A 17,567-nucleotide genomic window follows, 5' to 3' on the forward strand; every position below is an offset into this window, starting at 1 on the left:
CTGGGGACCAAGTATTCAGACATCTGAGCCTATAGGGGGCATTTCTCATTCAAATCACACCATGCAAGACCCCGAAGGGATACTTTCGTAGAGGGAGACCCACACACCCAGGAATCAGCGAGGCCACGAACTGGATGCAAAAAACAAGAGGCTTTATTGGAGACGCAGGTACCTGGGGCGACTTAGCTTCTGTGTGGCTAAGCGCCCCGAGCCAAGGGAAAAGGGGTCCTTATATAGGAAAAAAGGCGCAAGCTAGGAGCAAGGATTCTATTGGATAATTCTAATGAGGCATTATACAGAGCTATTCCCATTGGTCAATGTATATGAGGCGCTATACAGGGTTATTCAAATGAGGCAAAGTACAGAGTTATTCAAATGAGGTGAAACACAGAGTCTTTCAAATGAGGCGAAATACAGAATCATTTCCATTGGATGGTTCAAATGAGACACAGAGCCATTCCAGATCAGCATATTCTCAAGGTCTGGTGTCTGGTACAGCAGACTCAATTCCCCCCCCTTTTCCTGATGGCTGACCTTGGGGGCGGAGACCTTGGGACGGAGTGTTTCTCTTCGGGCGGGGCGGGGGCTCAGGGGCAGAGCTCCAGGCCGGCTCACTCGGTGTTTGTCCTCGTGCTGACCCACCTGGTGCTCGCCCTCGTGCCAGCCCACCCGGTGCTCGTTCTCGGGCTGGCCCACCTGGTGCTCATTCTCGGGCCGGCCCCACCCGGTGCTTGTTCTCGGGCCGGGCGGGGAAAGGCCACCGGGGGTGGGGATCGGGGAAGCCGCCGACAGGAGGAAGAGGAGACAAACTTGAGAAAGAAAGGGCTAAGGGACAGGGGTCTTTCATTCCCCCATTTCTCTTGTAACTGAATGGAATCTTTCATTCAGAGGTCTCTAGATACTCTGGATCTATTTGCTTTAGCTGATGATATTGTTGAGTTAAGACTAAGGCCTGTACAACAGATAGTCGTTCTCTGATGAATTGAGTCAGTTTGTTCAGAATGCAGGGACCAAATATGAGGATCAAAAATAGAATAACCAGAGGTCCCATGAGCGTGGATATAAGGGTAGTCAACCAGGGGGATTTAGCGAACCATCCCTCGAACCATCCTTGTTGAGACTCAAATAGCTGTTGCCTCTGTTTTAGCCTCTCCCTAAGTTTGGCCATGCTATCCCTAACTATTCCTGTATGATCTGCATAAAAGCAGCATTCTTCCTTGAGGGCAGCACATAGCCCCCCTTCCTGTAAAAATAATAAATCTAATCCTCGTCTGTTCTGCAGGACCACCTCAGAGAGTGATGTTAAGGATTTCTCGAGTGCACTGACTGACTCTTCTAGGACCTGGATATCCGTGTGCATGGCTTGTTGTAGAAGCTTAAAATGATTAATTCCCTGTAGGGCAACGGTTCCGGTCCCTATGCCGGCTGCTATGCCCCCCACTGTTATTCCTCCTAATAATAGGGCCACGGTAAAGGATATTGGCTCCCTCTTATATCGGGTTGATTTCTCTAGTACGCTGTAAACATATTCAGGTTGGTGGTATGTGACTTTGGGCCAAAGTTCTATCAATATACAAAAGTCAATGGTGGTGTTGAGAACAGTGGTAGAGACACAGGGAGTCAACCCAGTACTGCAAGCCCAATAAGTTCCATAAGGGGCAACAAGGTATCGGCTGTCCTGAGATAATGGCTCTACTTGGTTACATAATTCTTGATGTGAGGAAGGAATCCTGCCTATGCATAGCCCCTTTCCTGAGACCTCAGATATTGTGAGCTTGTGCTGCATAGCAGCTCCGCAACTGGTAGGTGCTGAGGTCTGGTTGGAGTAGTTGCCCAGTATTGCCACGCCTTCATAATATGGGGGCCGGGAAACTAGGCATAACCAGCATTCCTGAGTCTTGTTGGGGTCTGAAAAATTTAAGGCTTGGTAAACTCCTTGGATTAATTGTAATAATCTATCTCTGGTACCTGGAGGGTCTCTGGTTATCTCGATGTTTAGGGCATCTGGGGTGGGGGAGAAGGTGACAGCACCTGGTGTAGGAGTGATAGCTTTAGGAACGGTAGGGGGTTTAGGGACTTGAAAATGGGTTGGGGATCTCTGGTCCGCTATTACTATGTTTGGCCCGACTGATTGTTGGCTTAGGGGAGTAATTTGTCTGTACAGGGAGAATAAAGTCACCGGATCTTTCCCTGCTCGGTGCAGCCTGAGTCCCCAGACCTTAGGACTATCCCAAGTAGTTCTTTTTCCAGCATCTGTGAACCTTAGGATGAGAGGGTTGCATTTTCCTCCGGGGGTGGCGCCTTGAAAACCTCCCCCTCCGGCACTATCATAACAAGGTCCGCAGGCTCTTTGCCCACATCTCCATGGTCCTTTCCCTGCGTACCCTGGGATCTCCCTCCGTTTGAGAGTGATGAAATCCCAAGAGGAAGAGGGTTTCCAGTAAGCCTCCCCTGTGGTTTCACATCCCCATCTTGCACAGTACCCTTCCTGCGGCCCCCCGCAGCCATGAGTTGGTTTATGGCCGGGGCAAACATAAAAATCCTTGCTTCTTGTTCCTATCCTTCCCCCAGGGTGGTGGCATCCGTACCCTGGGAATGGTTCCTGGTCAGAGGGATCCCAATCAGACCCTACTAAGTCACATAGGTCGACATAGAGAGGAGGGAACCCATCATGTAGAGTCCCTATATAAGTGCTGAGGTTGGCTATTTCCCCGGTCCCTAGATTGGCTATTTTCCAGGTGATATTATAAACCCTGTGGGGGTTAGTTGCTACATGGGGGGTAAACAGACAACCAATCAACAGGAGGGTGTACGAGAGAGTCTTATCTTTAAAGGATTTTGAGTGCGGTGTGCGGTCCATTCTGATGCAGTGGCTGAATCGGTGGGTCGGGCTGGCTTTACATGTGAAGCATGTATCCAAGCTGCAATGCCGTCTACCTTGAGTGCGGTGGGAGTGGTAAGCAAAACGATGTAGGGTCCCTTCCAGCGGGGTTCAAGGTTCTTGGCCTGGTGACGCCGGACCCAAACAGTGTCCCCGATCTGGTAGGAATGGGGGATGGTGGGATGGTCCCTCTGGTCTTTATAAGCTTGAGCAAGGGGTTTCCAGACCTCCCGTTGTACTAGTTGGAGGGCCTGTAAATGAGCTTGGAGAGAAGGGGAGTTAGCAAAATCTGAGACATCTTGATCAAGAAAGTTAATGATAGGAGTAGGTACTCCATACAGGATCTCAAAGGGTGTGAGCCCATGTGGTCCAGGGGTATTACGAGCGCGGTAGAGTGCTAGGGGGAGTAGGAGGACCCAGTCTCTAGTGCCAGTTGCAAGCGACAATTTTGTTAAAGTCTCCTTGATTGTTCTATTCATCCTTTCTACCTGTCCTGAACTTTGGGGTCTATAAGCACAATGTAATTTCCAATCAATCCCCAACAAGGTGGCCACTGACTGACTTACCTGGGAGACGAAGGCGGGCCCATTGTCTGTTCCCAATACCTGAGGCATCCCATAACGGGGAAAGATTTCTTCAAGCAATTTCTTAGTAACGATCTTGGCTGTTTCATGTTTAGTAGGGAAGGCTTCAACCCATCCTGAAAAGGTGTCTACAAAAATTAATAGATACTTGTATCCATATTTTCCTGGTTTAATCTCAGTGAAATCTATCTCCCAATGTGTTCCGGGCCGGTAGCCTCTGACCCGGTTCCCGGGAGGAAGCTTCAGTCTGGATGCGTTGACTCGGGCGCACGCATCACATTGCTCAGTTACCTGTTTTAGAATATCGTTCTTCCCCAAAAGGAAATTGAATTCCTCTTCTCGTTCGAGGAGCTCCCGCATCTTCTTGGAGCTCAGATGTGTCATCTTATGTAAAAATGTCACTAGGTACTTGGTTACCCGGTAGGGGATGACAGTCTTTCCTTCATAAGTCCAATCCCCGTTTGGTTCCTTTGCGGCTCCCAATTTCTCTAGGGTTAGGATATCTCTTTGTTCATAGTCCCATGAGGGGAAGGGATGGTCATTGGTGGGCTCTAGAGCCAGGAGGTTAGTGGTGTCTGTGGTCAGGGCCGCCTCTCGGGCAGCCAAGTCTGCCCTTCGATTGCCCCTTGCTTCGAAAGAATCCCCTTTTTGGTGTCCAGGGCAATGTATGATACTTAAGGCAGCGGGCAGATGAAGAGCCCTTAAGAGAGCGAGGATTTCCTCCTTATTTTTAATGTCTTTCCCTTCGGAGGTAAGCAGCCCCCTCCGTCTGTAAATTTCTCCATGTATATGGGCAGTGGCGAAGGCATAACGACTGTCTGTATACACGGTGAGCCTCTTACCTTCTGCCAATTTTAGAGCCTGCGTGAGTGCTATGAGTTCTGCCCTCTGTGCGGAAGTTCCAGGGGGGAGTGCCTGGGCCCAGACGACCTGATTCTCTGTGGTGACTGCCGCGCCCGCCTTTCGTTCTCCTTGATGCAAAAAGCTGCTTCCATCCGTGAACCAGATGTGGTCCGGGCTAGGTAGAGGCTGGTCAGTCAGGTCGGATCTCGCTCCATGGGCCTCGGCCAATACCTGTAAGCAATCATGAGCCTCGGGCTCCCCAGGGAGGGGGAGCAGGGTGGCTGGGTTCAGAGTCACCAAAGGCCCGAAGTGGACCCGGTCTTTGTCTAACAGCATAGTCTGGTAATGAGTCATTCGGGCATTAGTAAGCCATCTGTCTGGAGGCTGTCTGATGACTGCCTCTACTGCATGAGGGGCATGTATGGTCAAAGGCTGCCCCAAGGTTAGCTTGTGAGAATCTTTTACCAGCAGGGCTATAGCAGCAATCATTCGAAGGCAGGGTGGCCATCCCGATGCCACAGGATCCAATTTCTTGGAGAGGTATGCAGTGGGCCTTCTCCAAGGCCCCAGTTTTTGGGTGAGGACTCCCTTAGCATAGCCCTCCTTCTCATCTATAAAAAGTTCAAATGGCTTAGCTAAGTCCGGTAGACCCAGGGCTGGTGATTCAAGGAGAGCCTTTTTGATGTCGGTGAAGGCTTTCTTTTGGGGCTCTTCCCATTTAAAAGCAACCCCTGGCCGAGTGAGGGGGTAGAGGGGAGCCGCCATTTCGGCAAACCCAGGGATCCATAGGCGGCAGAAGCCTGCCGTTCCCAAGAATTCTCTCAGTTGGCGGGGATTTTGTGGGGTGGGAATGTCTAAGATGGCTCGCATACGGGCTTCCGTTAGCCATCGACGTCCATCCTTTATCTTGTATCCTAAATAGGTCACCTGTTTCTGACATATCTGGGCCTTCTTGGCGGATGCCCGGTACCCTAGGCTCCCAAGAGTCTGGAGGAGGGCTTGAGTGCCTTCCTTGCATTCCCCTTTGGTTTTGGCTGCCAGGAGAATGTCATCTACATATTGTAAGAGGATTAGAGCGGGGTACCTAACCCGGAATTCTGCCAGGTCCTGATGTAAAGCTTCATCAAAAAGGGTAGGGCTGTTCTTAAACCCTTGAGGTAGCCTAGTCCAAGTCAGCTGCCCAGAGATTCCAAGGGCCGCGTCCTGCCATTCAAAGGCAAATATAGGCTGGCTGGTGGGATGCAGGCGGAGGCAGAAGAAAGCGTCTTTAAGATCTAAGACTGTGTACCAGGTATAGTTAGGTGGCAATCCACTCAGCAAATTGTAAGGGTTGGGGACAGTAGGGTGTATGTCCTCTATCCTTTTATTGACTTCTCTCAGGTCCTGCACTGGCCGGTAGTCATTAGTTCCCGGCTTCCTAACGGGTAGCAAGGGTGTATTCCAAGGAGATTTACAGGGCACCAGAATCCCTTGTTCAAGTAACCTTTTAATATGTGGCCGAATTCCTTCGCGGGCTTCTTTAGGCATTGGATACTGTCTGACGGATGCAGGAAGGATGGCAGCTTTTAAGGTTACTATAATTGGGGCCTGGTTAATGGCAAGGCCCATTCCTCCTGTTTCAGCCCAGGCTTGGGGAAATTCCGCAAGCCAGTGATCAAGGGTTTCCTGATTGTTCGAATTAGTCCTCTTTTCATGGAGTCTATATTCATCTTCTATGGACATTGTCAAGATGGTAAGGGGAATTCCCTCTGGCCCTGTGACTTTGACTTCTGACCTCTCAAAGTGTATTTGAGCTTTTAATTTGGTCAATAGGTCCCGTCCTAGTAAGGGGTAGGGGCAATCTGGCACATGGAGGAAAGAATGCATAACCTTACCGGTCGCGAGCTGGAGCTGCCGATTTGTAGTCCAATGGTACTGCTTTCCGCCTGTAGCTCCCTGTACCCATGCAGTCCGGTGACTCAGGGGTCCGGGTGACCGATTCAGAACGGAATGTTGTGCCCCTGTATCGACTAGGAAGGTGACCGGATGCCCCCCGACTTGCAGTGTTATCCTGGGCTCAGGGGGGGGCTCCTGGCCCCGACTCCTCTAATCTTCTAGGTTCAGGAGGTCAGAAACCCTTGGCGGTGGAAGCTTGGCCCGGGGGTTCTTAGGGCATTCTCTTGCCCAATGTCCTTTTTCTTTACAGTAAGCACATTGGTCCCTGTCCAGGTGGGGCCCCCTTCTGTCATCCCTCTGTCTATTCTGTCTCTGGCCTGTCACTACTGTGGCCAATAACCTGCTCATTTCTTTATTCCGCTTACGGTCTCTCGCAACCTCTTTTTCCTCAGCTTCCTGTCTTAGTCTTTCCTCTCTCTCCTGAGTTTCCTTCCTCCAACGTTCTTCTCTTTCTGTCTGTGTTTCCCTCTTATTAAAAATACGTTCTGCTTCCTTCAACAAATCTTGGAGTGTATATCCCTGTAGATTTTCTAGCCTTTGAAGCTTGTTTCTTATGTCCGGGGCTGATTGCCAAATAAAGGACATAGAAACGTTGGTGGCCTGACCTGGATCTTCCGGATTATAGGGAGTATACATCCTGTACGCTTCTTTCAATCTCTCTAGAAAAGCGGCAGGTGATTCCTCCGCACCCTGTATTATCTGCTTCACCTGGGCCAAATTAGTGGGTCTGCGTCCTGCCCCCCGGAGTCCCGCTACCAGCAACTGGCGATAGAGACGCAGGTGGGTCCTACCTGCTTCGGTGGTAAAATCCCATTCAGGTCTTTCAAGAGGGCAAGCCGCATCAATTTCATTGGGTAGCTGGGTGGGCTGCCCGTTTACTCCTGGGACATTTTTTCGTGCTTCTAGTAGCACGCGCTGTTTCTCTTCCGAGGTTAAAAGGACCTGCAAAAGCTGCTGACAATCATCCCAGGTGGGTTGGTGAGTCGTGAGTACCGACTCTATGAGAGATGTCAGCCTCACGGGGTCTGCAGAAAAAGAAGGATTATTATTTTTCCAGTTATAGAGGTCCGATGCTGAGAATGGCCAATACTGAGGTTGGCCGTTCAGCCCAGTTCGGAGGGGCAGAGTGGTTGAATCTGGAACGGGCTGCTCCCTACGACCTCTTAGTCGATAAGCCATTGGTGAAGGGTCAGGGGCCGCTTCCGCCAAGGCAGCGGCGGAGTCCGCTTCTGCCTCTGGTGGGGGCGGCAGTGGCGGATATGGCGGGGGCTCCTCCGTTAATAGATCAACCAACTGGTCTTCTCCCGGAGGGAGTACCTTAGGTGTCTTCTTTTCTTTAGCCTTAGTGTCTTTCACCACGGTAGGGTAAAGGTTGGAATGGGAAGGGGGGTTGGGAGGAATCAAAGGAGTGGGAGGTGTAGGGGCCGAAGGAATGGGTCGGTTGGAGCGGTTAGAGGGGGGAAGGAGAGAGGGGCCCTTGGGATGTAAGAAAGGACGTACCCAGGGAGGGGGGTCCTGAACCAAAGCCTCCCAAGTGACGATATAAGCCACTTGATCGGGATGCCCGTGTGGTCCAGGATCCATAATCTTCTCTTTTATCTGGAATATAGTCTGGGGGTTAAAGGTACCATCTCGCGGCCAGCCTACGTCAAAGGTCGGCCATTCTGAAGAACAAAGAGTAATCCATTTGCGTTTACGCACATTAACAGATTGGTTATGAGCATATTCCTGTACATCTTTCCAGTGGGAGAGTGTTAGGGACAAAGGAGTGGTGACAGTTTGCCCCATAGTTTCTAGGCTTAGGAGGGCACAAATGACAGCTACAAGACAAAGACCGAATAACACAGAACAGACTTTCGCAGCGCGGTTTCGACAGAGAGTCGACAGAAGGAATTGAGAGAGAGTCGAGGAAGGGGGCCCTCCTTCCTCGTCCCCAGTAAAGATTGCAAATCCCTCAAGCCGAGGGCCTTCTCCAAAGAGACTGGGAAAATGTCCAGTCATAGATCTAAGTTCAAAGTACAAATCTCTCACCCTGAGGGCTTCCCAAGTTCAAAATACAAATCCCTCTTCCTGAGGGCTTCCCAAGTTCAAAATACAAATCCCTCTTCCTGAGGGCTTCAAACGCTACCAGGACGTCTCCTGGAGCCGCGGTCGGGAGTTCGGACCCGTCAGTCCCTCCTCGGATCCGCCTACAAATGTACACAGCTGTATACTACAAACGCAAGCGCAATTCACAAGACAGACTCAGACCAGACAAGACAAAACAGCGGATCCGCACAACACTTACCTCCCAGACGTGGGTCGGTGGTCCCTGGGCGGGTCTCAATCCCGGACCGAGCCCCCAAATGAAAGACCCCGAAGGGATACTTTCGTAGAGGGAGACCCACACACCCAGGAATCAGCGAGGCCACGAACTGGATGCAAAAAACAAGAGGCTTTATTGGAGACGCAGGTACCTGGGGCGACTTAGCTTCTGTGTGGCTAAGCGCCCCGAGCCAAGGGAAAAGGGGTCCTTATATAGGAAAAAAGGCGCAAGCTAGGAGCAAGGATTCTATTGGATAATTCTAATGAGGCATTATACAGAGCTATTCCCATTGGTCAATGTATATGAGGCGCTATACAGGGTTATTCAAATGAGGCAAAGTACAGAGTTATTCAAATGAGGTGAAACACAGAGTCTTTCAAATGAGGCGAAATACAGAATCATTTCCATTGGATGGTTCAAATGAGACACAGAGCCATTCCAGATCAGCATATTCTCAAGGTCTGGTGTCTGGTACAGCAGACTCAATTCCCCCCCCTTTCCTGATGGCTGACCTTGGGGGCGGAGACCTTGGGACGGAGTGTTTCTCTTCGGGCGGGGCGGGGGCTCAGGGGCAGAGCTCCAGGCCGGCTCACTCGGTGTTTGTCCTCGTGCTGACCCACCTGGTGCTCGCCCTCGTGCCAGCCCACCCGGTGCTCGTTCTCGGGCTGGCCCACCTGGTGCTCATTCTCGGGCCGGCCCCACCCGGTGCTTGTTCTCGGGCCGGGCGGGGAAAGGCCACCGGGGGTGGGGATCGGGGAAGCCGCCGACAGGAGGAAGAGGAGACAAACTTGAGAAAGAAAGGGCTAAGGGACAGGGGTCTTTCAACCACATCTATAGATCCACCCTCAGATTCCTCTTCTAGACTATCCACATTTAGCAGGGTCCCAAGCTTTCCAGGTTCAGCTTCTGCTACAGCTTGCCCTGGTCCTCTCGAATTCTCTTGTCCTACTATCTGTCACCCTTCTCTCTTTCCTTCTTACATTCCCAGACCTTTCTGCAGTTTTCCCTATACATATAATGAAATAAAAATTAAAAATTAATTTATCAAATTTATCAAAACCTGTCTCTGGGCTAGAATATGGTTCAGTGGTAGACCTAGCATGTGTGAGGCTCTTTTTTTAGGAAAAATAGTATTTAAGATAGGTAGTGATGGCACATGCCTTTGATCCCAGTACTCCAGAGGCAGAAGCATGAGGATCTCTATGAGTTTGAGGCCAGTTTGATCCACAGAGTGAGATCCAGGACAACCAGGGCTACACAGAGAAACTCTGTCTTAAAATACCAAATAAACAAATAGATATTTATACTCATCATTCCCAATTCATTTGCTACATGCTGCTCTTCAGTGTGCTCTATTGAGTCCGCTGCACTGTATGATGGAAATGCAGCCACAGTGGGTGAGCAATTCTTCCTTCCAGGCTCTGCACTCAAGACCATCACCCTGGAGCCAGAGATGAACCAAAAACACAGTGGGGAAACCAGCAAACACTGCCAGTTCACAACAGCGGGTCACAGTCCCAGTTCACCAACTGGGATTACAGTCAGCTCTGGGAAACAAACAAGACAAGCATTTAAATCAAAATCTATTTTAGGTAGGCCTGGTGGTGCAGGCCTATAAGCTCATCTACTTGGAGACTGACGAAGGAGGATGCCAGTTTGAGGCCTCCCCAGGCCACATAGCAAGTTCCAACCTTCATAATTTGTCAGAACCTGTCTCTGGGCTGGAATATAGTTCCGTGGTAGACCTAGCACATGTGAGACTCTAAATTCAATTCCTAGCACACACACAAAAAAACACACACTATTGTCACTCACTGAGCACCTGTAATCCTGACCCTTGAAAGCCTGAAAGGCTGAGGCAGGAAGATTGCTGTGAATCTGAAGTCAACCTGTGCAAAAAGAGTGAGTTCAAGGCAAGCCTCGGCTATACGTGGAGGCCTGTCTCAGAAAATAAATAATTTTATGGAGATGGGGATTGTAGACAAAACTCTAGTTAAGTGCTTACCTAGCATATGGGTTCAAAACTACAAGAAAAAGTCCACTGTAGTCCTACAAAATGAGCTTCATTCTTTGTGTCTATCAATTCCTTGCCTGCTTCCTGTGCCTGGGGTCTTGGTAATTATGGCTAAAATGCCTGTTAGACAGCTGTCCTGTTAGTCCACATTCTCTCACCATTACTTTCCAGTTAGAATGCATTACTATCAAATTTTACAGATGAGAAAAAAAAGCAAAGGACAGAGAGGGTAAGAGACCACCAAGGGTCAACTCTAATGCCCTCTGCCACAGGGTCTCTCATGTGCCTGCTTTGTCCTAACCTGAAAGACCCCCAGAAGCCGGCAGTTAGGCATCTGGCACTCAGTCACTTCATATTACAATCAGTCTCTATGTCTGCATCTGCTCTCCCTTCTCCAAATGTCATCTATTCTTTTGTGCTCACACTGCTTTTCATCTTCTCCAGCTCTGTGCTGTCTCTAATGTTGATTGTGAAGAAGCCCTTTTCTGAGACAAGGCCAGTGGTGCTTGATAACCCTGCCAGGTAATTAATGCAAAGGCAACCCACAGCAGGTCACATGCCTCTACAGCAGCTTTGGGAGGTGCTCTCAGGCTGTATGCTCTGGGGAAATTACAGGGGTGAGGTCTGCTCCACTCTGGAACACAGCACTGAAGATGGCAGATCCAGAGCTCCTGACATCCTTGTCAATTGTGTTGGCAACCAGAAGGGGACAATGAGAGTAAGCAAGGACCTCCCTTGAGTCAGCAAGCTAACCCAACAGCAAGGGCACCTGTTACAGAAGATGCAGGGAGGATCCACCTAAACAGGAATCAGGGGCAGCTCAATGCAGTTCCCTTGGCTGGACCTAGAGTAAAGAGGAACTGTGCTTAGCTTGGGTCCCACTGGTCTGGACCTGTGCTTTGGTAGCTGGACAGAAGCCAAGGTGACTGCCAATGCCCACTCACCTGTATTCAAGTTTCTTGGAAATCTAGACCAATCGCTATTATGGCATTCCCCTGTTGCAGCCATCTGGCTTCTCTCCTCAGCCCCAGCTCATTCCCAGGACAAACCAGCAGACAGACTTTGAAGGCTATCAAGTTGTTCTTAGAGCCTCTATGTCCGCAGCAGTGGACACTGAGTTGGAAACTGAGGCAGAGCATGAAAAATGACTCAATTGTGGGTTCAGCAAATTAACATAATGATAGGTACGGGTTAGGGCACTCTGGGCAGAACCTGGTAAAGAATGGAGGCTATCTCCTGCTAAACCCAGTGTTCACTAAATGACTGAAGCTTTCCCATTTCACCACAGTTATGTGTACAATGTTATCTTTGACCTTGACTCCATTCTGCATTTCCTGACTTACCTAAACTATAAACTCTTTATCATAAGAATCAGTCTGGCTGGTAGTGACAAATGCCCTTATTTAGTCCCAGCACTTGGAAGGCAGAGGCAGGCAGATCTCTGTGAGTTCAAGGCCAGCCTGGACTACAAAGCAAGTTCCAGGACACCCTCCAAAGCTACACAGAGAAGCCCTGTCTCGAACCCCACCCCCCAAAAAGAATCAAAGACCATGGGTTCTCTAAAATTGGGTTTACCAACAGAGATTGTTTCAAAGTTTAAAGGAAGATAATGTGTACAGGAGCTGGCTGTGTTGACACATGCTGTAATTCTAGACCTAGGGAGGCTGAGGCAGGAGGATTACCAAGAGTTTGATACCAACCTAGAATACAAGGAAGGGTGCTTGTCTCACAAATGTGAGAACCTAGGTTTGAACCCCATGCACCCACAGCTGTGTGTACCTGTAATCCCAAAGCTAAGGACAGAGACAGGATGCCTGGAGCTTACTAGAGAGCCAGCCTGGGCAGCAATCAGCAAAAGACCCTGTCTCAAGGAACTAAGGTGGAGCTGGATTGAGCAGGATGCCTGGCATCCTTCTCTGGCATCTGTGTGCACAACAGCACACACATGCATACACCACACAAACATGCACACATACAAGTACACTGTTTTGTTTTGTTTTGTTTTTAAAACAGGATTTCTCTGTGTTTCAGAGTCCTGGCTGTTCTGGAACTCACTTTGTAGACCAGGCTAGCCCCAAACTCACAGAGATCTGCCTGCCTCTGTCCGAGTGCTGGGTTTAAAGGTGTGCACCACCACTGCCCTGCCAAGTAAGCTTTTTAAAAATAAACAGCAGGTATGGCTCTTGTCTGTAATCCCAGCACTTGACAGGCTAAGGCAGGAAGATCATTGCAAGTTCCAGGCCAGCCTAAGCTACAGAGCAAGATATAAACAACGTGTGTGTGTGTGTGTGTGTGTGTGTGTGTGTGTGTGTGTGTGTGTGTGTGTGTAAGAGTGTCCTATTCCTGCAGGAACTAGCAGGAAGCACTTGAAATGTTTGCTGGCTGGGGGAAAGTGTGCATAGATGTTAATTATTCCAACACAAATACCTGGCCATGGTCTGTAACCCACCAGCTGTGCCCAATAGAATGGTCAACACTCTTTGAACATTCTATAAATGGTCTCTGTGGATACATTCAAACAGGTTTGTTTCTAAATTGGCTGCCCAGAGCTGCCTCCACTAGAGACGAACTCTGGGTTCACCATGCTAGTGCAATCGCCACCTCCACTTGGAGAAAACCCAAGTGACTCAGAGGGTGGAAATGCCACCTCTGCCTTAGGGACAGGAAAATCGCTGGATCATGGCCAGCCCCCACAAGGTGTGGCTCCCTGGTTCCCTGTCAAGACCCAGTTGAGCTCTCTACACCTCACACCCCACTCCACTCTCTTCAGTCTCACTTGACAAATTTGAAAGGGGGTAGGCAGCATTTAGTCTGTAACAGTCATTCAGTAGTCCTCCCTGGTAGCTCCCTGAGGACAAGGACAAAACCTTGGTTTCACACAAATAGCAAAACCAGCAGTGGATGATCAATAACAAATCACTTTGCCTGCATGGGAAAAGTCCCAGCCTCCAGCAAGAGGACTGACAGCCGGGTGGGCTTTGAGGATAAGCAAAGTTCCAGCCAGCGTTGCAAACAAGCTGGGTTTTTGTGGCGGTGAGTCCAGACCCCCTAGTCAGTCTCAAGAAGCAGGCCAGGGAAGGCACTTGTGATAAGGATGTGATGAAGGATCTCAGTCCCGTGACAGACACCAGGCAATAGTGAAGGACGTGGTCTTAGCCACCCAGCAGCACCGTGATGTAATTATTTCTCTAACTCCCGTTTTACAGACAAGGACATTGAGACCAGAGCCCAACTCCTAACCACGGTTGCAGCATCCATAGCTTCTGCCTGTGCACGCTGCTGTGACTTCAGTCCAAGAAACATAGCAGCCTGTAAAGCATATCGGTCTTAGATTCCTATTTTAAGACAAAGCAGTGGCTGAGAGGAAGCAGATAAGAAGGCGGTGCTTTCAGAGCTCAGGTTCAGCCAACCCTCCCATAGGTGTAGATCGGGGTGACCTTGAGTGGTAGGGAGACAGAAGCATCCTGAGAGAGGCCTTCAGGAAGGTGGGGGCAACTCCGTTCTGCTCTGCTCTACACACTGGAGGCGGAAATGACTAACTAGACATGAAAATGCACAGGTCATTGCAGACAAATTTAGTCACCATGAGGAAACAGACCAAAGGGGGAAAGAGAGAACAGGTGGCTACAAATAAAGAGAGGCAGGGCCAGCATCAACCTCATGGGACCGAGGGCTGCAGACTGTCAGTGCGTATGTGAATGCCCATGAGTTCAGTATTCCAAACAAGCTCATTCTTCTCTGCAATAATGAAAAGTCCATTTAGTGAGTGGGTATGTACAGCAAAGGAAAGAATAGCAGGAGAGCCCAGGCAGGAAGGAAGCTGGGCTGTGGCCTTGGGGGAAGGAACGGATCATGGAGGCCAGCCAACACAGCTTTGCAGAGCCACAGCTCTGGGGTGTGGTCCAGCTTTTGGCCCTGAGCCTTAAACCAAAGTCTCAGTCTGGGTAGGTAGATGATCAGCTGGCTGGGTCAGCAGCTCTCAGGGGAGGCAGGTCATCTTCATGGCCATAGTTACTACTCTAAGTGTGAAGGGTGCCACTGAGAAATGGGAACGTGATGGGCCCAGCAAAGTATTTCTATGGGAGACCTAGGCTTCCTGGTTATCCTCCTGGGGCCAGAATGTCCAAGGAAGTGCCAGCCAGTGGATGTGCAGACTGAAGCATAGCTGAGCCTGGCTGTAACTGCCACCCTGCGGGACAGGCAGGGCACAGCTTCAGGAAGTAGACAGTAGCTGGTCAGTCTGCATCTGGGAAAACTGATGGGTTTGGCTTCTGAGGCATGTGACCTGGGCATCCATAGAAGGCCTTGGGCTTAGAAGCAGAAATAGGAACCACGACAGTGACTGCAAGTTCAGCAGGCCCTATCTTGAAATTCTTCATGCTTTTACCTTCCAGTCTGTGAGATGGCATATTCCAGAACTTCAGCTCTACATGCCTCCCCGAGTAGCACCTCCCACCTCCCCCTAACCCCAATCCCCTACCTCCAGAGACCTTAGGCTGTATCTAGCCTTGTTCTTACTCTCACCTATCCTGGGCCTTGACAGAGAATGGGCCTAATACCTTATAGTTTTGGGGGTGGAGCACAGCAGTGGTTTTCCGCAACTGTACCTTGCATCACTGATACCCCCTCTATTGGATTAAGGTCTCTTTATTTCCAAGCACAGCCGGGTGAAACACAGGCCAGAGCTAGGTTAAGAACCCAGCCAGCGCGGCCAGAACAAAGAGAGAGCCCCGTCCCCACGTGCAGTCCCTTAAGAAGCCCCCTTTATGTCATCCCGGCTTTCCTTCACCCCGCCCTTATGGGCGAGTCCCCAGGTCCACCTGGTACCTGCCCCAGGACTATTGGGCGGGGCTAGGGTGACTCCCTACACCCCTCTCTGATCTAGGTCCCAACATTGTCTGGATAGATCCCTGATGGACCAATGGGTTTATTGAGCTTACTTACGGTAGCATATTCCACTCCCAAACAGCTGCATGGTTGGAATATTTCACCCTAGCATAAGTGACAACTTCCTCATAGCTACACAGATGGAGTTCCTCCTTCAGCAACTTTTCATCTCTTGAGGGCACAGTGTGGCTGGAGCAGGATTGTGTAGATCTGGAAAGGGGCCAGAGAGATAGAAAATGACTAGACTTTCAGGTGAGGGTCTAATGACCCTTCGACTCCCTTCCCTTCAATAGACTTCAACTTGTCTTAAAGTAACCACAGCATTTCTAAGCTGATAATGGCTGCTGTGCCTGAAGGCAGTGTTCTACAGCAAATCATCTCAGCAGCATCCCTTTTGCTACAAAAGAGTCATATAAAGGGTCCATGAGCTATGGACCATTACTCTATCTTCTACACAAAGGTCTGAAAGCAAAATGTCATCAGAAGCTTTCAGGCAAATGAGACTAAGAGTATTAGCAGCTCTAAAAATGGAGAAGTGGCATTTGTGGGTCTGGGAGAACCCAACCAAGGTGACACCTGAGTGGAGATGGCAGAGTATACCAGGAACACAGCCAGGCCAGGGTACCACCTGTAACATTAGGCAGATGGAGGGCATTGATAGACATGCCCATCATGTTGCCTGCATGTTCCTTCCTTCTGAGGTGCACTGACTGAGGTGGTCTTCCCAAATGATGCCCTTGATGTCCCCCAAAGCCCCAGCTGATAAGAGTCAGGTAGGGAGGCAGCCTGTGGGTTAATGGTAGCCAAAGGCCTGACTCTTCTGAGAAACTACCTATGCAGCTGGCCAGTAGCCTGTCTGACCCAGGGAATTTATACTGGGAGACAGTGAGAGAGTCTGGGCGATGGTAGTAGAGGTTGGAGCTGAAATACAAGGATACAAGAAAAGCCAGCCCCAAGACAGGAGAAGCCAGGCTGCTACAAAGGAGATAAAGAAGTCAGCTGGAGGAAGCCATGAGTCAGCAGGAGGGGTGGGGAGCTCAGCTGTGAGTCAGCTATAGCCCCAAGCCTGCTGATGGCCGGAACAGGAGCAGAGAGGAAGAGAAGCTGGAAGGAGTCATAAAGACATTGAGTCACCATCAGTTCTATTGCCCATGGGGGCTAGAAGCCCTGATGATCAGGCCCTGAGGCTCTGTCTTGTAACATTCCTGGCTATGTGCACTATGCCCTGGTCCTGGTAGCCAATAAACACAGAATTCTAAAGAGAGACAAGACCTGGAGCAAGGGCAGGGAGTAGACAAGGGAGGTCCAGCTCCAACTTACCTCTCAGCTCCTTTCTCTCAGACATGTCCCTTGCCAGTTCCATCCCATGACTACCACCAGCCTCTCTGCCCCTCTGGCTCCCTGATCCCTGTAAATTGTGAGTTCTGTGACACTGCCATGGCACCACCAAGGCTGAATAGTTCAGTGGCTCAGACAACTCTGCTTTCCCCACATAAGCTGAAAATGGGCTGGTAGAACTCTGTGCAGGGACTCACTGGGTATAGCACAGTTGCTTCCAGAATCACTGTCTCTGTGCCTTCTAGAAAGTCAAGCTGGATCTCTCCAACTGACCTTCTGTGAATCACTGCCACAACTCAGAATAAACCAGGTCACTAATTCATGCATTCAATATTATTGGTGGCAACATGGAGCAGGAATAGAGCCTGCTACAGATGTGTGTATATCACTTACATAGAACTGCAAATTGCGTAGGGTCAGTTCAGGCACTAGAAAGCAAAATAGGGAAGCAAAAAACAGGGTCTGGAAATATAGCACAGTGATGGAGCATTTGCTGGGCATGTGTAAGTCCTCATGTTCAATACCCAGTATTTGCAAATCAAAAAAAAAAAAAAAACCAACAGAAGGTAAAAATAAAGCCTTGTAATAGTGAGGGCCTGAGGGTGGTATAAAGGTCTGAACAAAACCAGAACCCTGTGAAGGAGCCAGCCATGCAGACTAGATAGTCAGTTCATATTCATGCATTTCTCAGTAATGAATTAGAAGCATTTCATTCTTGGACAGCATCTACAGTGGCTTCAAGACAGCAAAGGAAACTTCCCAGAAAGTGTTCACAATGAA

General features: G+C 49.7%; 2 protein-coding genes and 1 long non-coding RNA gene across 3 annotated transcripts; all 3 read right to left on the bottom strand.

Moving 5' to 3' along the window:
* Positions 1 to 569: 569 nt before the first annotated feature.
* LOC113834492 (MLV-related proviral Env polyprotein-like) lies at positions 570 to 3,446 on the bottom strand. The gene has a single exon (XM_027403760.2). It carries the CDS (start codon positions 2,858 to 2,860, stop codon positions 881 to 883), a length of 1,980 nt encoding a protein of 659 aa, XP_027259561.1. The 5' UTR covers positions 2,861 to 3,446; the 3' UTR covers positions 570 to 880.
* LOC113834500 lies at positions 2,863 to 8,524 on the bottom strand (the record flags this gene model as incomplete). The annotated part of the gene is made up of 2 exons (XM_027403790.2): positions 7,035 to 8,524; positions 2,863 to 3,143 (listed from the first exon to the last, which is right to left on the bottom strand). Coding segments are annotated over exons 1-2 (1,491 nt in total), but the record flags the coding sequence as incomplete, so codon positions are not given.
* Positions 8,525 to 9,774: 1,250 nt separating this feature from the next.
* On the bottom strand, positions 9,775 to 16,565 carry LOC118238407. The gene is made up of 3 exons (XR_004768598.1): positions 16,282 to 16,565; positions 15,507 to 15,659; positions 9,775 to 11,687 (listed from the first exon to the last, which is right to left on the bottom strand). It is a non-coding gene; the product is annotated as an uncharacterized LOC118238407 (long non-coding RNA).
* Positions 16,566 to 17,567: the final 1,002 nt, after the last annotated feature.

This window comes from Cricetulus griseus, chromosome 2 (genome assembly GCF_003668045.3).
Source record: "Cricetulus griseus strain 17A/GY chromosome 2, alternate assembly CriGri-PICRH-1.0, whole genome shotgun sequence".
In the NCBI taxonomy this organism is placed as follows: domain Eukaryota; kingdom Metazoa; phylum Chordata; class Mammalia; order Rodentia; family Cricetidae; genus Cricetulus; species Cricetulus griseus.

Excerpts from the sequence above, each read along its gene's own strand:
- LOC113834492 (XM_027403760.2), bottom strand. The coding sequence starts at position 2,860 with ATGGACCGCACACCGCACTCAAAATCCTTTAAAGATAAGACTCTCTCG.